The sequence below is a fragment of the Canis lupus genome, chromosome 36, assembly GCF_011100685.1.
Source record: "Canis lupus familiaris isolate Mischka breed German Shepherd chromosome 36, alternate assembly UU_Cfam_GSD_1.0, whole genome shotgun sequence".
NCBI lineage: Eukaryota > Metazoa > Chordata > Mammalia > Carnivora > Canidae > Canis > Canis lupus.
This window is the reverse complement of record NC_049257.1, coordinates 19,409,154-19,428,706: the sequence shown is the minus strand read 5'-3', so window position 1 is coordinate 19,428,706 and position 19,553 is coordinate 19,409,154. Positions and strand designations below refer to the sequence as shown.

The window sequence follows — 19,553 nt, the reverse complement described above, 5'->3', positions numbered from 1 at the left end:
TTCCTCATTAAGCTTAATAATTTCTAGCTTTTGGTTTAATGTGAGAGATATGCCCATCTTCCTTTCCCTTAAACATTTAGAGGCCAGTGTAGGATTATTAATTGGCCTAATTTCAATGTTTTTGTGTCTTAGGGCACCGGGAGACCTAAAGAGAGGGAGAGATAGGGGAGGAGCTGGTAGGTGGAACATTAGTACATACCCAAAGTTTCTCAGTTAAACTTTTATGTGGGTGTAGTCTGTGGTGCCCTAAAACAATTACAGTAGTAACATCAGTGATCACAAATCACCATAACAAATAAAATAAGAATGAAAAAGTTTGAAATTTGCAAGAATTACCAAAATGTGACACAAAGACATGAAGCGAACAAATGCTGTTGGAAAGATGGCACTAAGAGTTAGTTGTTCAATACAGTGAAGGTAAAATTAAAAAAAAAAAAAAAAAAAGAGGGGGGATCCCTGGGTGGCGCAGTGGTTTAGCGCCTGCCTTTGGCCCAGGGCGCGATCCTGGAGACCCGGGATCAAATCCCACGTCAGGCTCCCGGTGCATGGAGCCTGCTTCTCCCTCTGCCTGTGTCTCTGCCCTCCCCCCCCCCCCCCGTGACTATCATAAATAAATAAAAATTAAAAAAAAATACAGTGAAGTTGCCAAAAACCTTCAATTTATAAAAAGTGCACTATCTGTGAAGAATAATAAAGTGAAGCTCAGTAAGATAAGGTACACATGAGATGCCTGGATGGCTCAGCAACTGAGCTCTGCTTTTGGCTCAGGGCGTGATCCTGGAGTTCAGGGATCAAGTCCCACATTGGGCTCCCTGAGAGTAGCCTGCTTCTCTTTCTGCCTATGTCTCTACCTCTCTCTGTCTGTGTCTCTCATGAATAAGTAAATCTTAAAAAACAAGGTACACCTGCATAAGAAGTACATATACAGTAGCTAGGGTAGGGTAGCAGTGGTAAAAAAAGAGTAGTTCTTTACATCTTTGTGTTTCAAGTTATCAAAAAAACAAACAAAAAACCCAAAGATCATTGTTTAATGTCTTTCAAAGTCTGGATGGTAATCTGACATTGCATGCATAAAACATAAGCTGTATAGGCCAGGTACAGCTTGCTAGCTTAATCTTGTTGCCTTTCACTTGAAGTGAGGACCAGAAGTCCATCTTGCTGTTTTTCTAGGGTGTTAGTTCCTGGTCTTTTGTGAGCAACTGCTAAAATAAGAATACAACACTCCGTAGGAAAATCTGAGGCCCTACTTAAAAATAAACATTTCCCTGAAAGAAACAATTTGCAGAAACTTATCTCTACCTTTACACAGAGACATTTGTCCTTTGAATTGCTGCTCCATGTATAGTCCCTATTTTACACACATATAGCTAACTGTCCTGTTCAGTTCCCTTTCCCTTTAAAGAACAGTCTGTATAAAACAGAATTTTGATGCCAGCTTTGAAATGAGAGCCTTTCCAGCTTCTAGTATTCTCATCAAAGTTTTAAACATGAAGACTGTTTTCAAGTCAACCTTATTCAAGGTAAAGTGCAATTCTTTCAACAGTCTGCAATAGGGACATCTTCCAAGTTCATACACAGACTAATAATGAGAAATCAGTTCTTAAATAATGGTAGAGGAAAGTCTACTTTCCCTTTAACATCTTGTTCCAAGGATTACTGCCTTTTCCTAATGGGAAAACTTGGTTTTCTGCCAGATTCTTACCCATACTCAGTTTGGACACTCTGTTACTTAATATAATGGCCCCATGTTCTAGTTTCTGAGTTTTGTGGACTGCATATGTGAGTTTATCCTCCCAAACTACAACTTATTTGTTTCTTTGCTTTTGCATTGGTGTTCTGGTCTTCAGGTTTCCCCTTTTTCCCGTTACCTACAGATTGGCCTTTTATATTTAGAGAAGTTCTTTATGGACACTGGTCTGGCTCCTTGGTCACTGGCAGGACTTCTACTTTTGAAAGCATTCTTCAGGGGGATCCGTGGGTGGCTCAGTGGTTTAGCGCCATGCCTTTGGCCCAGGGCGTGATCCTGGAGTCCTGGGATCAAGCCCCGAGTTGGTGCATGGAGCCTGCACCTCTCTCTGCCTGGGTCTCTGCCTCTCTCTCCGTGTCTCATGAATAAATAAAATCTTAAAAAAAAAAAAAAAAAAAAGAAAGCATCCTTCACTGGATGGTAAGGCATTTCTACAGGGTACCCAATCATCTTACATTTTAAAATGAGAGAGTATGATGACAAATGTTGACCAATACTCATTTTCTTCTTTTTCTTTATTATAGGTGCTCCAATTTTTAACTGAGCATATGGTGAAATAAAGAAGTTATTTCTCGGCTAGGTATAGCTGTTGTGACTTAAGTTCTGGTGTATGGAATGTAAATAGAAGTTTCCTGTGAGTTGTTGAAAAGTTTCCTTAAAAGGAAGCTATTGCTCATCTCCTCATTCTCCTTCCTGCTGTCTGATCAGCAGATGTTATGGTTAGACCTTAAGCAGTTATTTTAAACATGAAGGAGACACATGTTGAGGATGGCAAAACAAAATAGAAGGAGCTTGGGTTACTAATGATCATGATTTGGGACTGCCTGTGCTTGTATGTGAGAGAAAGAAACTTTTGAATCTTTTAAATTAAACCATTGTTAATTTTGAGTTTTCTGTCCCTCATAGCTGAACCCAATCCAACTGATAAAAGCATAAAAAAAAAAATCAAGCTGTTTCCAAATGAAAAGCATATTGAATTGGGCCCCCTGGATGGTATGTATGGTGCAGTACTGACACATGAAAAACTCTTTCATCTCCTCTTAAGAATTTTGATGCACTGCTGTGTCACCTTTTATCTGTGGCTACTTCTCCCTTCTATTAAAAAGCTTCATTTTTCTCCTTTCACCGAGATTCCGTTGCTGTACTTCCATCCTTAAAACTATTAGACCTCTAGGTGTCATTTTGCTAGGAGTTACAGGAGACCACAGGATAAACCTCTTCCTGGAGCGTTACAACTTTTGGAGGGAACCTTGATTTCTGTATCGTAAAATAAGGAAATGGAAGGCAAACTAAGGAAATGGAAGACACACACATTTTTTTAAAAGATTTTATTTATTTATGAGAGATACAGAGAAAGAGGCAGAGACATAGGCAGAGGGAGAGAGAAGTAGGCTCCCTGCAGAGAGCCTGATGCGGAACTCAATCCCAGGACCCCAGGATAAGGACCTGAGCCAAAGGCAGACACTCAACCACTGAGCCACACAGGCATCCCTAATTTTTAACTATAAAGTAAACATTTAAAAATTTTTGTATCGAAGTTAAACTGTACAAGCCTATTTCTTTAAATCTCACAGAGTAAGTTCACTCTCTTTTCTGCCTCTCCTTTGCCCTAGAGATACTTGGATGGAGACTTGAGAAGGACTGCTTACTTGATTAGAGCTGAGGGATTCCTGGCAACAGTGAATAAAGCTCATGGCCCACCAGTTAGAAAGGTAAGAGATTTTAAACTTTTAATGCAAAGTAGTTTGATTTTTGCAGTTGTTTCTCAAATATTGCTGAATTCAACAGATGCTTCTAGGTAGTATCCTCAGGATGCTAGTGCCCTACCTTTCTGATAGTGTTTTGTTAAAAAAATAAAAATAAAAGGAAAAAAATTGTTTTTAAATTGGAGGTTCACCAATTTGGAAATGTCCTTTTGGAGCTAAAATGCATATCCACATATTATAAAAGCATGCTGAAGACTTAACATTAAATTGTTTAATTTTTAAATCAGAGCCTCCTAAACTTAACTGACTAGAGAATTCTCTATAGTGAAGGGTCCCCATATGAAAGTCCCAATTCTAGGATTTTATGAAGAATAGTAACAAGAGTTACTCCTTGAAGTATTTTCTTTTCCTTCCTTTTTTTTTAAGTAAGCTCTACACCCAGTTGGGATTTGAACTCATGACCTGAAGGTCAGGAGTCACATGCTCTACCGACTGAGCCAGCCAAGTGCCCCAAAGTATTCTCTATATTCCAAAAATATTTTGAAAAAAAAATATTGCCCATTTTAAGGCTGTATGCACTAAAATGTCAAAATTTATTGAATTTTGGATTGGATTAATTCATAAACTTAGTTCCCAGATTACTCACACTGATCAGAAATATTAATAGGAAGTTATATAGTTCTCAAATATACCTTTATGGAACATCTTCTGTGTGTCAGCCACAGTGTGGTGATGTTAGAGTTACAAAATACAGTGGTTTCTGGTCGCAAGCCATTTATAGTTTGAGGATATAGCTTCTAAAAATAGAAGGAAAATATTGATGTAATAAATGTGATCTGGCATAGAAAATTTTTTTAAAAACATGGTTGTCAGATATAGTAAGATATACAAGCAGATTAGTGCATGCTATTACACCTGAATCTGAAGGTTCAGATAAAAAAAAAAAAACAAAAACAAACTGTAAATATATACTTCTATTCTTGACAAAATTTAGAAAATAAATTTTAAAATTTATTTCCTAAACAAATTTGAAATTTATTTGAAATTAGAAAAATACAACATATTTGAAAAAGTAAAAATATATTCTTTTAAATTAAAAAATTTTTTTTCTTAAATTCTTTTTTTATTTTATTTTATTTTATTTTATTTTATTTTATTTTATTTTTATTTATTTACTTATGATAGTCACAGAGAGAGAGAGGCAAAGACACAGGCAGAGGGAGAAGCAGGCTCCATGCACCGGGAGCCTGATATGGGATTCGATCCCGGGTCTCCAGGATCGCGCCCTGGGCCAAAGGCAGGCGCCAAACCGCTGCGCCACCCAGGGATCCCTTTTTTTTTTTTTTTTTTTTAAGATTTTATTTATTTATTCATGAGAGGGACAGAGAGAGAGGCATAGACATAGGTAGAGGTTGAAGCAGGCTCCATGCAGGGACTCGTTCTTGGGACTCTCGTTCTCGCCTTGAGTCAAAGGCAGGCAGGCAGGCAGGCAGGCGCTCAACTGCTGAGCCACCCAGGCTTCCCTCTTAATTTAAATTCAATTAACATATAATGTATTGTTAGTTTCAGAAATAGAGTTCAGTGATTCTTCAGTCATATATAATACCCAGTGCTCATTACTTCAAGTGCCTTCCTTAATGCCCAGCACCTGATTACCCCATCTCCTGATTCTCCTCCCCTCCAGCAATCCTCAGATTGTTTCCTGTGATTAAGAGTCTCTTACTGTTTGTCTTCTGATTTTATCTTTATATTTTCTCTTCCCCATGATCCTCTCTTTTGTTTTTTAAATTCCACAGAGTGAGATGATATAATTGTTTTTCTCTTATTTCCCTCTAGTTTTATCCATGTCCTTGCAAATGGCAAGATTTCATTTTTGTGATGGCTGAGTAGTATTCCGTTGTGTGTATGTATGTGTATAAATATAAATTATATATATATATATATATCGCATCTTTATCCATTTATCTGTTGATGGACAGCTGGGCTCTTTCCATAGTTTGGCTATTGTGGACGTTGCTGCTATAAACATTGGGGTGCAGGTGTTCCTTTGGATCACAACATTTAGATCTTTGGGGTAAATACTTAGTGCAATTGCTAGGTCATAGGGTAGTTCTGTTTTCAACTGAAAAAGTAAAAATTTGTAAGCAGGAAATTCTTTGAGGAGGAAAGGATGGCAAACTTCTTGCACACTGATATTTATATGTTGAATAATTTTTGAGCTACTTGACCAACTTAAATGTTCAAATCCTGATTTGGTTAGAAATATTTTCCATAAAACGTAAATTCCAGGGGCACCTGGGTGGCTCAAGTCAGCTAAATGTCCAACTTTTGATTTCAGCTCAGGTCATGATCTCAGGGTTGTGGGATTGAGCCCCATGTCTGGCTGTGTGTGCTCAGTAAGGAGTTTACTACTCTCCTCTTCCTTTGCCACTACCCCCACTTGTTTGCGTGCCCCCCCCCCCAAGAGTCTATCCTACCCTGTTGCATGTACTCAATAAGTATTTATTGACTAAACTACTAAGTAAATGAACAATCTGAATTTCAGGGTAGAGAGTGGATAGAGGTGAGCAGTGTTTACTAAGAGAGATGTATAAATGGGAAGTGAGAGCATTCTAGGCTGAGATAGATAGAGCTGATAAAAAGCCTGCATGAAACTAGACCCAAGGGATTAAGGAGTAGTATAAGACCAGAGTAGAAGTCAGGGGTCAGTTCCTGCATTGGTCTGGAGTCAATGTTATGGATTTGAGGCCTTATCCTAAACATTTTTTCCATAACTGGTCCTTTCCTCTCATTTTGATGGATACTGCTGATACGCAAATTATCATTCTCTTTTCTGAATTTAGCAGTAGTTTGTACTGGCTTTCTTATGTATAGTGTTGTCCTCTAGTCCATTCTCCACACTTCTATTAGATCTTGCAAAAATTCCTCTTTATCTAGTTAACATAAAATCTTCCCATTTTTTACAGCAGGATTAAGTGGACTTATTTTTTTAAAGGGCTAGATAGTGAATATTTTAGACTTTATAGGGGCCACATATGGTTCCTGTTGCTTATTCTCCTCCCACTCCCGCCCATATAAAAATGTGAAAAACTTGCTTAGCTCAACATTTTGACACAGGCTTATATTTATAACCTCAGAGTAGCAGTGGGATGGGGGTGGTGAGGGTGGAATCCAAACTCCTTGTCAGGATAATAAAGGCTGTTCAAGATTTGCTTCTCTTTCTGGACTTCTCTCTCTTCCTTTTAACCTTATATCCTATGCTTCAGCTGTCAGAAATTCTTAGAGATCCCTCAATATACTCTGCTTCTTTGTGATTCTACATGTTTACTGTCTTCTCTGCTGAAAACATCATCCCTGACTGGCTGAGGCCTCTACCTTTGAAGCTACACTCAGGCATTACTTCTTTCAGTAGTAGCCCTACCAGACCCTCTCTTCACATTTGACTATGTACTTGTTTTAGTTAGGAATTGGAAAATTAATCAGATAAATTCATGTTTAAAAAAAAACTCATACTCAAAATACAGAAGACTTGCATAATTCAGTCACAGAAAGCATAGGCATCACAGAAACTACTTTCCTTCTTGGCTGCATAGTTTCTCATGTCTATTTTTCTGTGCCTACTCCCTTTCTGGTTTTCATTAATTTCTTGTCAGTATGAACAGGATAGTAAATGTCCACCAGTCCGGAGTATGATTTGGAATCTCTGCTTCTTACCTCTGTTTAGCTGATTTTTTTTCTTTTTCAAATTTCTTGAAGAGATCATCTGATTGGCTTAACTTGGTGAGATGTCTCCCCTGGTTCACCTGAGGCAGGTATGTCAGGGTCATGGATATTATAGGATTGCCCTTCCCTGGTAATCAGGCTTTCTAAGAGGGAAATACGGGTGCTGAGGAGAGATGACTAGCTCCAATATACTCCTTTTTTTTTTTTTTCAATATACTCCTTAATCTTAATCCCCTATGCTCCCATTGTGCCTGTGTATATCTTTACTTATTTTTTTTTTTTAAGATTTTATTTATTCATGAGAGACACAGAGAGGCAGAGACACAGGCAGAGGGAGAAGCAGGCCCTATGCCGGGAGCCTGATGTGGGACTTGATTCTGGGTCCCCAGGATCATGACCTGAGCTGAAGGCAGATACTTAACCACTGAGCCACCCAGGTGGTGTCCCATATCTTTATTATTATTTGTATATCACTGAATTATACTTATTTGTCCTTACTAATCTGATTTTTGAGGGCAAGGATATCTTTTATTAATATGGCATAAGGTACAAAATAGGCAGTCAGGTGTTTTCCAAATACATCTTATAAAATAGTTGTATTAGAAATGTTTGAGAATGTTATACGTTGTATGTAACATTTAGTGTTATCGATATTTTAGAAATCTGCTTTGAAACTTGAGCACATGCTTTAAAGGTAAGAAATTATGACATTTATACTTATATAGCTAACTACAGGATCAGTAAAATTAACATTTTAGAATCCAGAGATTTTTGGGGTGCCTCACTGGCTCAGTCAGAAGAGCATGCGACTTTTGATCTCCGGAGTTGTGAGTTTGAGCCCACATGAGGCATATAGATTACCAGTTAAATACAAAAACTTAAAAAATTTCTTTTTAATTAAAGAATCTAGAAAATTTTCAAATTCATCACCAGAAATTGACTTGCTTCTTCCCCCCCCTTTTTTTTTTAAGATTTTATTTTTCAGTAATCTCTATACCCAACGTGGGGCTTGAACTCACAACCCCGAGAGAGTTATATGCTCCACCCACCAAGCCAGCCAGGCACCCCACTCCCTCCCATTTTTAAAGCTTCATTTACCCATCCTATTTTCTGTGAAGTGAACTGGTTTCTTTCTTACTTTTTTTTTTTTTAAGATTTTATTTATTCATGAGAGACAGAGAGAGAGGCAGAGACACAGGCAGAGGGGGAAGCAGGCTCCTTGCAGGGAATCCAACGCGGGACTTGATACAGGGTCTCCAGGATCGCACCCTGGGCTGAAGGCGGCACCAAACTGCTGAGCCACCCAGGCTGCCCCATTCGGGTTTTTGATAGAGATTGAAGAAAAGCAACTATTTTTACTAGCTGAATCATGCCATTTTAAATTCTGATATTATGAACTAAAGAATCATCTTGATTAACATATTTTATATTAAAAAAAACCAATAGGATAAATAATTGTCTGATATTATCTCTTAAGTTTTTATTCAGGTATGGTCATTCTTCTATCATGATTCTGTTTGCTCTTAACCTTGCAGCAGAAGTGATTTTTCTACTCTGACATCTCATAACATGGAAGTTATAAACCAGAAACAAGCAGAGAATCATTAGAGAATCCATGCTTTGTAGTGTTTTCCTCATAACTACTCTTAAACACTAAATGACACTAATTATATAATGGTTATATAGTCCATTATTATAGTGCAAATTACTATAATATAAACTCCTTTTGTAAGTTTTTCCGTTTTTAATTTTATAGTTCAGAATCTTTTAAGAGTGAGTTGCCAGCGTGATGTCCCATTACCCCAAATACTTTATTTTCTGCAATTAAGACCTTTTCCTACAAAACCACAATACAGCCCTGAAAATCAAGAAATTAACATTCATATATTGCTACCATCTAATCTGCAAATCACATTTAAGTTTGCCAGTTGTTCCAATATGTCCTTTTATAGCAAGAGTTCAGTCTAGAATTCACATTACAGTTAGTTGTCATGTCTCATTCATCTTTTTAAATCTGAAATAGTTCTTCAGTCTTCCCTTGAGTTTGATGACGAGCACTTTAGAAGATTAAAGGCCAGTTATTTTGAAGAGTTTACCTCAATTTGGGGTTGTGTAATATTTTTTGTAATTAGATTTAGGTTTATGTATCTTGACAGGACTCTCACAGAAGTGATGCTGTGTCCTTCTTGTTGCATCCTATTGGGAGTACATGATATTGGTTTTCCTTCTAGTTTTGTTAACTTGCGTCATTTGAGTAAGGTGATATTTGCCAGACTCTTATAATTAAAATACATTTTATCAGGAGATACTTTGAGAGGATATAGATATCTTACTGAATGTTGAATTCTTTTATATCAATGTGGATTAATGAAATCCTATTTTATTCGCAATATGATTCACTACTATATTTCTTTTTTCTTTTCTTTTTTTTTTTTTTTTTTTTACTATCATTATTTCCTTTGATTCTCAAATTGTTTCAGATCCGGCCACTTTATGGCCAGGTTCTTAGCTAGGTCCTTCTTTATTTTCTTGCACAAGATACTCAAGGCCCATCCTGTACTTGCCCTTCCCTATCCCTGGAATCAGACAATTCTTGAAGGAGCCCAGGTACCTTTTGGTAGAGAATGGTATTTAGACATTAAGATCTGGGTGCCTAGTGGGTATATTACTTTGCAGGTATTTGTGTACTAGCCCCCCTTCAGTAGACACAGTTAGGGTAATATATGAACATATATGCAGATATATACATGCACATACTGTCTTCTCTGTATTCATGTCTCTATTTCTGTACCTTTATATCTCTGTTGAAAGTTATGAGTTCACACCAGTATCTCCAAATTTCATCTAATTACTAAGGGTCATTCTGTATAATTAACTTCACTTGTGGTATGAATTTACCTTTACCCAATACATCCTTGATATATCTACTTAATCTCTCAGTCCCTGTGTGTGTATTTAATGACTCACCTGTTGCCACCAGGCCCACTCCTCCCCAACTACATGTTCTCCAGCCTGGGTCCTGTTTTCCTGTGCTGGACTAGTACCATCTCTGTTCCTCACCTCATGTAGTTGCCGTATTAGACTTCCCTCCAGCCACTCTCCATTCCCATGGACAGTTTTCTCACCATGCCACTCTGCACTGGTTTGCTCCCCAATACCCTGTCTAAGCTGCTTTTCAGGAAGACATATATATATATATATATATATATATATATATATATATATATATATTTTTTTTTTTTTTTTTAAGATTTCATTTAGTCATGAGAGAGGCAGAGACCTAGGCAGAGGGAGAAGCAGGCTCCCCACGAGGAGCCTGATGCGGGGCTGGATCCCAGGACCCCAGGATCATGACCTGAGCCAAAGGCAGATGCTTAACCACTGAGCCACCCAGGCGGCACCCCCTTATATATATATATATTTTTTTTTTTTTTTTAAGATTTTATTTATTTATTCATGAGAGGCACACAGAGGGAAAGAGGCAGGGACACAGGCAGAGGGAGAAGCAGGCTCCATGCAGGGAGCCTGATGTGGGACTCGATCCCAGGTCTCCAGGATCACACCCTGGGCTGGAGGCAGCGCTAAACCTCTGAGCCACCCAGGCTGCCCCCTTATATATGTTTTTTATGGAGGCTTGGCTTTTGTATTAATTTAAGCTATAAGAAATGGTTTGCTAGTTAATTTCTCCCATTTTCTTCTTGTCATTGTTCCTAGAAGTCTTGTTCTTTACTATTTTCTTATTAGCATCTCATGTGTGATTTTATTTGATAATAGGTCTGTTGAATAATTCTTAAAGTCCTGAAGGGTCTTTCTATACTACTTTTTAAAAGGTGGTTTATATAAAATTTCTGTATGGTTGGTAGGCATAGAATAACAAGGCTTAACAGTTGATATACATAGTGTATGCCAAAGTATACCAGCTGGCAGACACAGTATGACATTAAAAATGTTCTTGTCCCATTTTTTACCTTGAGTAAGTCACCCTTTGGCACCTCTTATGTAGGTTAGGTAGTTAGGACTACATCAAGAATACAATAAGGTACATGATCAGAAATCCATGTGATAAGAAAGCCTATTTATATTTAAGAGAGAATTTTAGATTAAAATTTTATTTTTATAGAATGGGCAGAGGAAGCATTTCAGAACTACAAATGACCATTATACATACGAAAAAGTTTAATAACCTTATTAGGGTGACAAGATTTGCAACTTTAAAATTAGGGTCTTTTTTCAGTAATCTGACAAAAAATGTTAATATTAATTGTTAGTATAGGTGTTGAGAAATGAGATCTTTCTGTACAATATTGGTAAAGTAGAAGTCAATACTACATATTGAAGGGCAGTTAACAATGTAAATCAAAAGTCTTAAAAATATGCCTTCACTTTCCCATAGTAATTTTTTTGTTGTTGGTTTTCTTTTTTTTTTTAATTAAGCAGAAATTTGCTTAATTTGCTTGGATGAATTTCCAAGTTCATCAAAAGTTATTGCAAACACAGAATATCCTTTTAAAAGTGTCCCAAATTAAACCAAAGACACATCATCAAAGGAAAAGTACTTGTGACATTAAGAATTCATTTAGGTTGGGGCACCTGGGTGGTGCGGTGGGTTAAACGTTGGACTCGTGATCAGCTCAGGTCATAATCAGGGTTGTGGGATCCATGCTCAGTGTGGAGTCAGCTTGAGATTCTCCCTCCCGTCCCTGGCCCCTCCCACTGTGTGGATGCTCGCCGGAGTGCGCTCGCACACACACTCTCTCTCAAATAAAAAAAATATTTAAAAAATTTTAAATTGTATTTTTACATTATTTTTAATCATTTACAGTGTTCTCAAGATCACATTTAAACATTTTTTTAAAGATAGGAAATAGGGATGCCTGGGTGGCTCAGCGGTTGAGCCTTTGGCTCAGGGCATGATCCTGGGGTCCAAGGATCAAGTCCCACGTCAGGCTCCCTGCATGGAACCTGCTTTTCCCTCTGCCTGTCTCTGCCTTTCTCTCTCTCTCTTTGTCTCTCACGAATAAATAAAATCTTTAAAAAAAAATAAAGATAGGAAATCATGTAGTATATTTATTTTTTAAAGGATGACCACAACTGTAAAATAGAGGAACTTAAGACAAAGAACAGGTCTGTTTCAACAGGCATTCTAAACCCGATATGACATGAATCTTCCCAAAAAAGTTTGCTGAGGAACAGCTCCCATGTTAGTGTTAAAAATAAAACAGTCTTCTCATTTAGAAAAATCAAGATGAAGGAATGCCTGGGTGGCTCAGCGGTTGAGCGACTGCCTTCCCGGGGTCATGTTCCACATCCAGCTCCTTGCAAGGAGCCTGCTTCTCCCTCTGCTTATGTTTTTGCTTTTCTCTCTGGGTCTCTAATGAATTGGATAAATAAAATCTTTAAAAAAAATTTTAAAGGGATCCCTGGGTGGCGCAGCAGTTTGGCGCCTGCCTTTGGCCCAGGGCGCGATCCTGGAGACCCGGGATCGAATCCCACGTCGGGCTCCCGGTGCATGGAGCCTGCTTCTCCCTCTGCCTGTGTCTCTGCCTCTCTCTCTCTCTCTGTATGACTATCATAAATAAATAAAAAATATATTAAAAAAAATTTTTAAAAATCAAGACATCATTTGATTAATAAAACCTATTCTTCCCCCAGTTGTAAAAATGCTTATCTTCATTTAGAAACTGTAAATTCATGACAAAAAAGAAGTTTTTCTATGGTATAAAAATCTCTGGACGAACAAATTTCAAATATTCAGTTTTCTCACAAAAATGTTTTCCTTCCCAAAATGTAAACATTTAGTAAATAAAACAAATATTATATTCCACGTATAGAAATACTGCGTTTGGTGGTAACATTTTTGTTTGTCTTATATATAAAAGCGCTTTACCAAAAGAATCAGGTCATTATTATTTAAAGCTTACTCCTTCTCTTAGTTTTCTTATCTGAGTAGAAACTCATCAATTTCTGTAGAATTTTGACTACAGGACCAGACCACAGGAAAGGTCTAAAATATCTAAAAGTCATTTGGCTGGAGAAAAGTGTTTTCTTGAGATTTGGAAGCAGTCATTCATCACTTGGCACTTAAATGCATTCCTCAGTGGACTTCTTCCCTAAAAGCCTTTAGAATAAGGCACAGGATCTAGGCTCCTGAAAGGGTTTGCTTCCAGCTGGAACACCTAGCAGCAAGACGTCCTTGTAGGCATTCTGCATGCAATACTGCTACGGCCCTGCAGCCACGTGGGGGCCTTGGTCCTTTCCATGCCAGCCTCCAGCTTGACCTGCTCCACCAGGCCACCACTGCAGAGCATTCACACTGGCCCCAGAAGACATGACAGAGGTGCTGACCTCCTTGACATAGTCATTTCCTTTCATTTCTAGAAATTCTTCTGTGAAAATTATAGATACTGCACAAAGATTTATTAATCAAGGATATATATTTTTTCTTAAGATTTTATTTATTTGAGAGAGGAAGTATGCATGAGTGGAGCATGTTGTGGGGGCAAGGTGCAGGGGGAGAGGGAGAAGCAGACTCCCCATGGGGCAGGGAGCCCAATGCAGGGCTCCATCTCAGGGACATGACCTGAGCCAAAGGCAGACACTTAACCGACTAAGCCACCACAGCACCCCTGTTATCAAGGATATTTATTGATGATAAAAATTCACTAATAGAGAATTAGTAATAAATATGTTATAACTGTATGATAGAATACTATATAGCCATTAAAAATGGCATCTAATTTTTTTAATTAAATATTTTATTTATTCATGAGAGACACACACACACACACACACACATATATGCAAGGGGAGCCTGACGCGGGACTCGATCCCGGGTCTCTAGGGTCAGGCCCCGGGCTGAAGGCGGCACTCAACCGTTGTGCCACCGGGTGTCCCAGTTCTCATATTTCATGTTCTTACTATTTAATGATGTGGCAGGATTTAGAGAGTTGCATTTTAAAGAAAGTTGTGACACTGCTCTTACAGTGTGTAAAGCTGCATATCTCCATGCAGTGATAAGAGACTGCAATACTCTGTGAAATGTCAAACAGTAGGTGGTGGGATTTTAGATGATGTTTATTTTTTTCTTTTTGCTCTTCTGTATTTTTATGGAAGCAAACCTAAAGTTCCTTACTACATCTTATGTAGTTCAATAGGTAGAATTTAGTTCATATTATCAGGAAATACGTGACCTCCTTCTGAATCCCAAACTTCTGCCTTAAAGGTTTTTTAGAATTATGTAAGACTGATCATTTATGTGGGATACCTAATAGTGGAAGTTTCTCTATTTTTTTTTTTTTTTTTTAAGATTTATTCATTTATGATAGATACACAGGGAGAGAGGCAGAGACACAGGAGGAGGGAGAAGCAGGCTCCATGCCCGGAGCCCAACGCGGGACTCGATCCTGGGACTCCAGGATTACACCCCGGGCCAAAGACAGGCACCAAACCACTGAGCCACCCAGGGATCCTGCTCTGGCTATTTGTAACAAACAATTCAAAGTATACCTTAAAGTTTGGGTCCTAAAATAAAATGCCTTAGAACAATGAAATAGAAAAACATTTTGGGGAGAACATATACATGTTTACATGTGGAATTGTCTTAGAAACCTGGAAAGAAGTCTGTACTGCATGTTTGATTAGCTGGTGTGAACTCCCTCACTGTCCTGGAATTTTTTTTTTTTCCCTAGAAATTTCTTGAAGACAGGTACCTTAGTTCACTGCTACAGTCCTGGCATCTGGCAGAGTGCCAAGCCCGAAGGGACACTCAAGTATTTGCTAATTGAAAGAAAAGAGGAAACTGATGGTAGTAGATCATGAGGGCAAGGAAGATAAAGGACTGTTAGAAGAAGAGTTAAGAGTGAAGTTAGAGAACACAAAGGACTTTTAAATTTTGCCTAGAACCCTCTTGTGTATTCCTCATGATAGTGATTCTCCTACTGGTATTGGTTTGGATGCTTGGCAGAGTGGTGTGGTATATTAACAATTCTCTGTCTATAGTCATTGACTTCTCCAACAGTTTATTGTTGAACAGAGCCTCTTTTCAACCTAGGGATGCCTGGGTGGCTCAGTCAGTTAAGTATTTGTATTCAGTTCAGGTCATGATCCCAAGGTCCTGGGATTAAACCCCTCATCAGGCTCCCTGTTCCTGCTTTACCCCACCCCCTGCTTGTGTGCACACGTACTCTCTCACTCTCTCTCAAATAAATAAAATTTTCTAAAGAGAGATAAGCCTAGATGTAAAGGCTTGAGATTCAGTTTAAGGAAGAGATAGCATTTAAGCCTCCCAAAGCAAATATCATCATTTATGTCTCAAGGTGCTTCAACTGTTGTATTTACAACTACCTCAGCTAGGTTTTAGAAAATAGTAATAAGGGGGATCCCTGGGTGGCGCAGTGGTTTGGCACCTGCCTTTGGCCCAGGGCGTGATCCTGGAGACCCGGGATCGAGTCCCACGTCGGGCTCCTGGTGCATGGAGCCTGCTTCTCCCTCTGCCTGTGTCTCTGCCTCTCTCTCTCTCTCTCTCTCTCTCTCTGTGTGTGTGACTATCATAAATAAATAAAAATTTTAAAAAAATTAAAAAATTAAAAATAGTAATAAGGAATGGGAATTTTTATTGGTTAGCTAGGAAATGGGCTGTGTAGGTAAGGAACTGCTTTTGTAGAGAAAGGGGGCAGTTGTGGGGGAGTGGAAAAGATAAGAGAGAAAAGGGTATCATGGGCTAATTCCCTCAGAAGGAATTTCTAGAATGCCTTCTAGAAAACCAAACTTACCAGTTTGGTCCTTACACTACCTGTGTATTCTCATAGTATGTTAAATAACTCTTATTCTTACCAAAGGAATTAAAATTATATTTCTGTAGTACTCTTTCTCCTGCTAGACTGAAAGTCTCTTAAGGGTAGGGACTGTTGTTTCATCTTTGTGTCTTGGGTTATATTTGGTATTTAAATGTTTCTTAACTGAATTTAAATTTTGCTTTGATTTTTCATAGCAATATGAACTACATTTTCTTACCAGTTTTAGAAGAGTTTTTGAGGTAAACTGATTTTGACTTGTTCATATCATATGGCTGTTTATTCATTCTTTAATATTTAATGAATACATGCTACTGTGGAGTAGGCACTGTTTTAGGTAGTTAACCCAAAAGATAAGTTCCTTGCCCTCATTAAGCTCACATCTATAGGTAACAACAGAAGAACAGAAGTATAACCTTCATAGATTTCCTTTGGTTTATTCGAGTATTCTTTACCTTCTTTTTATAGACAGCATGGCAAAGTTAAATGTGAATGGAAGAATAGAACCCAGATACAAGGAATAGAACCAGATACAAGTTTTTCCTGGAAACCAGGGAAAAAATCTTCTGTCTCCTATACCAACTCACCCTTAACTCTAAGACTCAGAACTGTGGCTATTTATGCATTTCCCAAATTGTCCAGAGCAATACCACATGTATAAGCAAAATTATGAAAATTTTTTGTCTATGCATCATTATCTTATTTGAATAAACCTATAGTTACTCTTCACCACCACAGGATGGAGTTTTAGTGAATGTAAGATGAGGTATTAGGAAAATTATGTATGTATGTATGTATGTATGTTTGTATGTAATCTCTAAACCCAATGTGGGGCTAAGACTTGTAACCCCGAGAGTCACATGCTCTTTGGACAGAGTCAGCCAGGTGCCCCTAGCACAGTTTTTAAAATGGGCACTGACCTGGATAGTTTCAACATGTACTTATTCTTAAGCTCATATTCAGGGGCACCTGCGTGGTTCAGTTGGTTAAGCATCCAACTCAGTTTTGGCTCAGGTCCTGATCTCATGAGTCATGAAATCAAGGCCCACATCAGGCCCTGCACTCACTGAGAGTCTGCTTGGATCTTGTCTCCCTCTGCCCCTTTCTCTCTCTCTCTCTCTCAAATAAATAAATCTTAAAAAAATAAACTAATATCAAATAAACAAGTTATAAGGGTATGGAAGAGGGAGATACTTACATAGATCAACTATATTTTGGGACAATTAGATTTTGATAAATTAGACTGAGAGCTTGATCACCTCCAACTATATTTTAAGAAGTTAAAAACTTTCCAGATCTCTGAAATGCTGGATCTCCTCTTTCTCATCAGACTTCAAAGGTCAGGATTTTTGCTTTCAACCACAGTCCAAAGGACTGAATTTAATGTTTTTTCTCCTTTTATCCCTGTGATTGAGTTGGATATATACATATCTGTGTTTAAGGCATTTATATGGGTATTCATATTGTAGGAGCAGTATTTTTACTCTTTATAAAGATTCCTTTTTTTTTTAAGATTTTATTTATTATTCATGAGATTTAAGATTTTTTTTTTTTTAAGATTTATTTATTTATTCATTCTCTCTGTGCCAGAGAGAGAGGGAGAGAGAGAGGCAGAGACACAGGCAGAGGGAGGAGCAGGCTCCATGCAGGGAGCCCGACGTGGTACTCGATCCGATCTGGGTCTCCACGATCAGGCCTTGGGCTGAAGGCGGCGCTAACCACTGAGCTACCAGGGCTGCCCTGTAAAGATTCTTTTTTTTTTTTTCCCCCTGTAAAGATTCTTAATAGTGACAAGGTTTGGGGTTGACAGTGTTAAAAAGTATAATTATTCAGGTGTTTTTATTTCCTGTGTTTCAAGCATTGTTTCAAAACTATTTTTAACAGTGTGAAACCACTTTGTTTTTTAGTATCCTTGCCATGAAACAGAGGACGTGATAAGTTGCTCAACTTATGAAATTCAAGTTACATGTGAATTCTGCCAGGTATGTATGCGGTATTTGGAATGGTTAACCATTTTTCATATTTTAAATTATAAAAATTCTCAGTTTCTAGATAAATATTTCAGCATTTTTTCCATAAATTTAAAACAAATCTCTGTATATTAGTTTAGCTGATACTCCCATTATGTCTTTTTTTTTTTTTTTTTTTTTTTTTTAAGATTTTATTTACTTATCTGAAAGACAGAAAGCACAAACCAGGGGAGGGGCAGAGGCAGAGGGCGATGGAGAGGGAGAAGCTGAGCGGGAAGCCTAACTCACGGTGCTTGATCCCAGGACCCTGAGCCCAAGGGCAGCCTGGGTGGCTCAGCGGTTTAGCGCCACCTTCAGCCCAGGGCGTGACCCCAGGGTCCTGGGATCGAGTCCTATGTCGGGCTCCCTGCATGGAGCCTGCTTCTCCCTCTACCTATGTCTCTGCCTCTCGTTTTCTCTGTCTCTCATGAATAAATAAGTAAAATCTTTAAAAACAAAAACAAAACTAAGAAAAAGACCCGAGCCAAAGGCAGGCACCAACTGAGCCACCCAGGTGCCCCTATTATGTCTACAAATTATCAAACAGAGCATCAAAACACACTTAACTATATCAAACAAACATATTTTAGGGTTTGATTTCTAGAGTTTTAAATAACTAGTCCCATGAGATGTTCTATGAAAAAGCATTTTGAATAGCAAACAGATGTGACAAAAATGCCATATGCTAGGTGCTCATCTAGTCACTTCACTTGAACATATTAAAGGTGCTGAAAAGTCTTGACAAAAAAAAAAATACTCCACATTTCCCAAATTTGTTTGATTTTATACCTTTTTTTCTATATAGCTATTGTCATCCCTGTTGAAATGCTTTGGGAAACATTGCTTTGAAGGATTAGCAAGCCAGTGTTGAAAAAGGAACAATGTTACCTGATTTTTAGTTGAATCAAATACAGTTGTTGTATATAATTTCTAGAAAGAAAGCCAAGACAAAATTAAAACCTAAAAGTTGTTGGAAGAAATGACTGGGTGCTTTATTTTTTATTTTTATTTTTTTAAAGATTTTACTTATTTATTCATGTGAGACAGAGAGAGAAAGAGGCAGAGACACAGGCAGAGGGAGAAGCAAGCTCCACAGGAGCCCTACCTGGGACTCTATCCTGGACCCCAGGATCACGCCCTGAGTCAAAGGCAGACACTCAACCACCAAGCCACCCAGGCGTCCCGACTGGGGACTTTAAATCAAATATAGGAAAATAATCTTATCTCAGAAATTTCATTATAGTTATTTTGTTCAAATCAGGATCCAGAAAGGATTTACATTTGGTTAGGTTTTTTTTTTTTTTTTTTTTTTTTAAGATTTTATTTGAAGAGAACACACAAGTGGTGGGGAGGGGGAAGGGAAAGAGAAAAGCAGACTCCCCACTGAGCAGGGAGCATGACACTGGCTCAGCTGGTTCTGGGATCATGACCTGAGCCAAAGGCAGCCACTTTACTGACTGAGCTTACCCAGGTGCCTCTGGTTAGTATGTTTATTAAATCTCCTTTAATTTGTAACAGATTCCACTTACCTCCTCTCCTTTTGTTCTTCATCCTATTTATTTGTTGAAATGACCAA

The 19,553-nt window shown here is 38.1% G+C and overlaps 1 protein-coding gene, 1 long non-coding RNA gene and 1 pseudogene across 21 annotated transcripts in view; 1 reads left to right on the top strand and 2 right to left on the bottom strand.

Annotated features, from left to right (window-relative positions):
* Nucleotides 1–19,553, top strand: part of ATF2 (activating transcription factor 2) — an 84,973-nt gene that overhangs the window by 11,978 nt on the left and 53,442 nt on the right. For 3 of the 15 annotated variants that reach the window (XM_038584917.1, XM_038584906.1, XM_038584920.1), the window contains exons 2-3: nucleotides 3,361–3,459; nucleotides 17,876–17,950. Coding sequence is in view for 11 of the 15 variants with exons in the window: in XM_038584906.1 (XP_038440834.1) it covers nucleotides 17,919–17,950 (32 nt within the window). In the remaining 4 variants the exon portion in view is untranslated. Of the gene's footprint in view, nucleotides 1–2,271; nucleotides 2,328–2,653; nucleotides 2,741–3,360; nucleotides 3,460–7,209; nucleotides 7,266–7,835; nucleotides 7,871–16,165; nucleotides 16,211–17,875; nucleotides 17,951–19,553 lie in introns of all 15 variants that reach the window. The other 12 variants (XM_038584907.1, XM_038584918.1, XM_038584908.1 and 9 more) reach the window with 10 other exon arrangements.
* Nucleotides 1–19,553, bottom strand: part of LOC102155817 — a 102,405-nt gene that overhangs the window by 46,859 nt on the left and 35,993 nt on the right. For 4 of the 6 annotated variants that reach the window (XR_005384760.1, XR_005384757.1, XR_005384758.1 and 1 more), the window contains one exon: nucleotides 4,146–4,250. The exons of 1 other annotated variant lie outside the window; for it this stretch is intronic. This is a non-coding gene — a long non-coding RNA (uncharacterized LOC102155817). Of the gene's footprint in view, nucleotides 1–4,145; nucleotides 4,251–18,865; nucleotides 18,908–19,553 lie in introns of all 6 variants that reach the window. One more of the 6 variants, XR_005384759.1, reaches the window with a different exon arrangement.
* On the bottom strand, nucleotides 13,210–13,855 carry LOC111094253 (annotated as a pseudogene).